Source organism: Gavialis gangeticus, unplaced genomic scaffold (genome assembly GCF_001723915.1).
Source record: "Gavialis gangeticus isolate Ggan-Ray unplaced genomic scaffold, GavGan_comp1, whole genome shotgun sequence".
NCBI lineage: Eukaryota > Metazoa > Chordata > Crocodylia > Gavialidae > Gavialis > Gavialis gangeticus.
In genome coordinates, this window is record NW_017729024.1 from 159,394,553 (window position 1) to 159,396,836 (window position 2,284).

General features: G+C 48.3%; 1 protein-coding gene across 4 annotated transcripts in view; it reads left to right on the forward strand.

The window, feature by feature from the left end:
• Positions 1-2,284, forward strand: part of NADK2 (NAD kinase 2, mitochondrial) — a 53,063-nt gene that overhangs the window by 11,161 nt on the left and 39,618 nt on the right. For all 4 annotated transcript variants that reach the window (XR_002097459.1, XM_019517962.1, XM_019517963.1 and 1 more), the window contains exon 3: positions 1,358-1,441. Coding sequence is in view for 3 of the 4 variants with exons in the window: in XM_019517962.1 (XP_019373507.1) it covers positions 1,358-1,441 (84 nt within the window). In the remaining variant the exon portion in view is untranslated. The remainder of the gene's footprint in view (positions 1-1,357; positions 1,442-2,284) is intronic.

A 2,284-nucleotide genomic window follows, 5' to 3' on the forward strand; every position in this document is an offset into this window, starting at 1 on the left:
CCCCCGAGCTGCTGCTGCTGCTGCTGCTGCTGCTGCTGCTGCTGCTGCTGCTGGTTCACTCCCACCTGCCATCCCTGAGCACTGCCCTGGCCCAGCCCCCTGCTGGAAAGAGGCTGGTGCAGCCTCCAACCCTGAGCCTGCAACAGGTAGCCCACCCTCACTCCACACACAAATGCAGGGGCACATGCCTCCCATGGGGTTGCCTGCAGTGGTGGAGAGCCAACTTGCCCCTCCATTCCCCTGGACAAGCCGCCTACAGCTCCATCCCGCACCCTGCCCCAGTTGGGCAGCACCTGCCCTTGCCCCAGCCCTACTCCCTCCCTGTGGGGGGTCTTGATCAGCACCCCCATGCCCTTCCCCTCCCCACAGACTTACCAGCCAGACACTGCGCTCCAAGCTGTGAGGCTGCATATTGGCAATTGTGTTGGTATCAGCCAGTCGTGGCTGGCTAATAATTGGCTATCAGTATTGACCAAAAAATTCTTTATGTGCATCCCTAAATAGTATAGAATGTTAGGGTGCAAAATAGCTACCTTAAGATGGCAAATATCTAATGTGAAATAAGAAAATTGATTTGCTGAGGGTGTCGAGGCTCAGTTTTTTTGACTTAGACCCAAGCTTCCTGTCACCTTTGTCACTTAGTCTGTAGATGAGAGAGTCTGTCCATCTGGGAGGTTGAAATTAAGCTACTTGTTAGTTATTGTAATGGGAGGCAAGTTGGTTCCTATATAACTTTTTACAACACCACTGGTGGAGTAAGCACAGTTGGGAAGGATTGTCTGATTCCAGTGACTAGGCATATTTCTGGAAGCCAGCCAGCTCAGCAGTATTGCTCTAGGGCTGAGCTTTAGTGGTTTTACTGTCAGCTTTATGCACTCTTAAATGTATCATACAACACTGATGAGCTATTCATATTTTCAATGTTTTTGGGTATAGTAGCTTGATATCTAGTTTGACAGCAGCAGAATAAATGTATAAAGGTAGTGCAAATTTCCCCCATGCTCCGTCCAGTGCATCTCTGTCCAGACCTGTTTCAGAGATGAGGGCAGGTCCATCATTCTGCCAGACTCGCTGTTATGATGGCTTGTTAGGTATACAAAATTGATCCATTTAGTTTCATTTTATTCTGTTTTTTTTCCCCTTTTTATATGGCCTTTATTCAGATGGCTGAATCTGAGCCATTTGCTGACAGCGAATAATGCCTCTGAACTGTTCTCATGCTTGGTCTCATAATGAGAGAGAACACAACCAGTTTTAAGAGATGGAAAAATTTAACTTTGTTTGAAGCAATAAAAAGAGCCAGTTCTCAATGGTTAGGCCATCACACTTAACTGTTATGTCCTTTTTCCACTTTTAGGTCTGAGGGTCACTTGTGTTTACCTGTGCGTTATACGCATTCCTTTCCAGATGCTCTACAGAAGCTTTATCGTGGTGAGTTCAGGTAGGATTGTCTGATCTTTGTTGCTACAAAACATATTTGCAGAGGAGAGCATATGTAATGATGAGCAGTTGCACAAGCAGGATAAGAAAAGTTAATACAAAATATAAGTTCTTTAAATGATTAAATGAACTTAAAGACTTACCATATTTAGGAGTGGCTTTATGATTAAAGCATTGGTTTAAGACAGGTGTCCAATTCATGTCATGCCCTAGGCCAGATCAGGACCCTGGGGCTCCTTGTAGGCCAGATCCAGCCTGGGGCATGTTGCAGCTCCAGCTCTGGGACAGGGTGTGCAGTACACAGCAGTGGTGGTAGTTCTGGCTTTCGCTGCCTGCCCTGCTAGAGAGCTGCTGCTGCATGCCCCATGGTGCGATGGCAACTTCAGTTCTAGTATGGGGCATGGCAGGGCCAGCAGCTGAGGAGGTAAGGCTGCACTGGTGGTGCTGGGCAAAGCAGCTGGAGGATAAGTAGGGGTGCAGACAGAAGTGCAGCTCCCAGCTGTGACTCAGAAGGTTTTCTGCAAAGTGTTTTGAGTTCTGTTACCCCAGACTGAACAGAAATTCATTGTTGGTTCCAGGGGGAGGGAAATCCAGCTGTGGGTTGGGAGCCTGTAGCCAGGTTCCCATAGCAGTGCTCAGGACTGTCTGCCAGTGCTTGCTGTTTTCAGAATAGGAGGGGGGAAGGCAGCAGTGGGAGCTCATTCATGGGACTCTCCAGCTGGTGCTGAAGGGTGGGGTGGGTGAATTGAAGCCCCTCCACCGGGGTGGGGAGAGGAAAGGGGCCTTCGGTACAGTGGCCCCACCCTCTAGACATGGCTAAAAAAAAAAAAAAAAAAAAAACCCC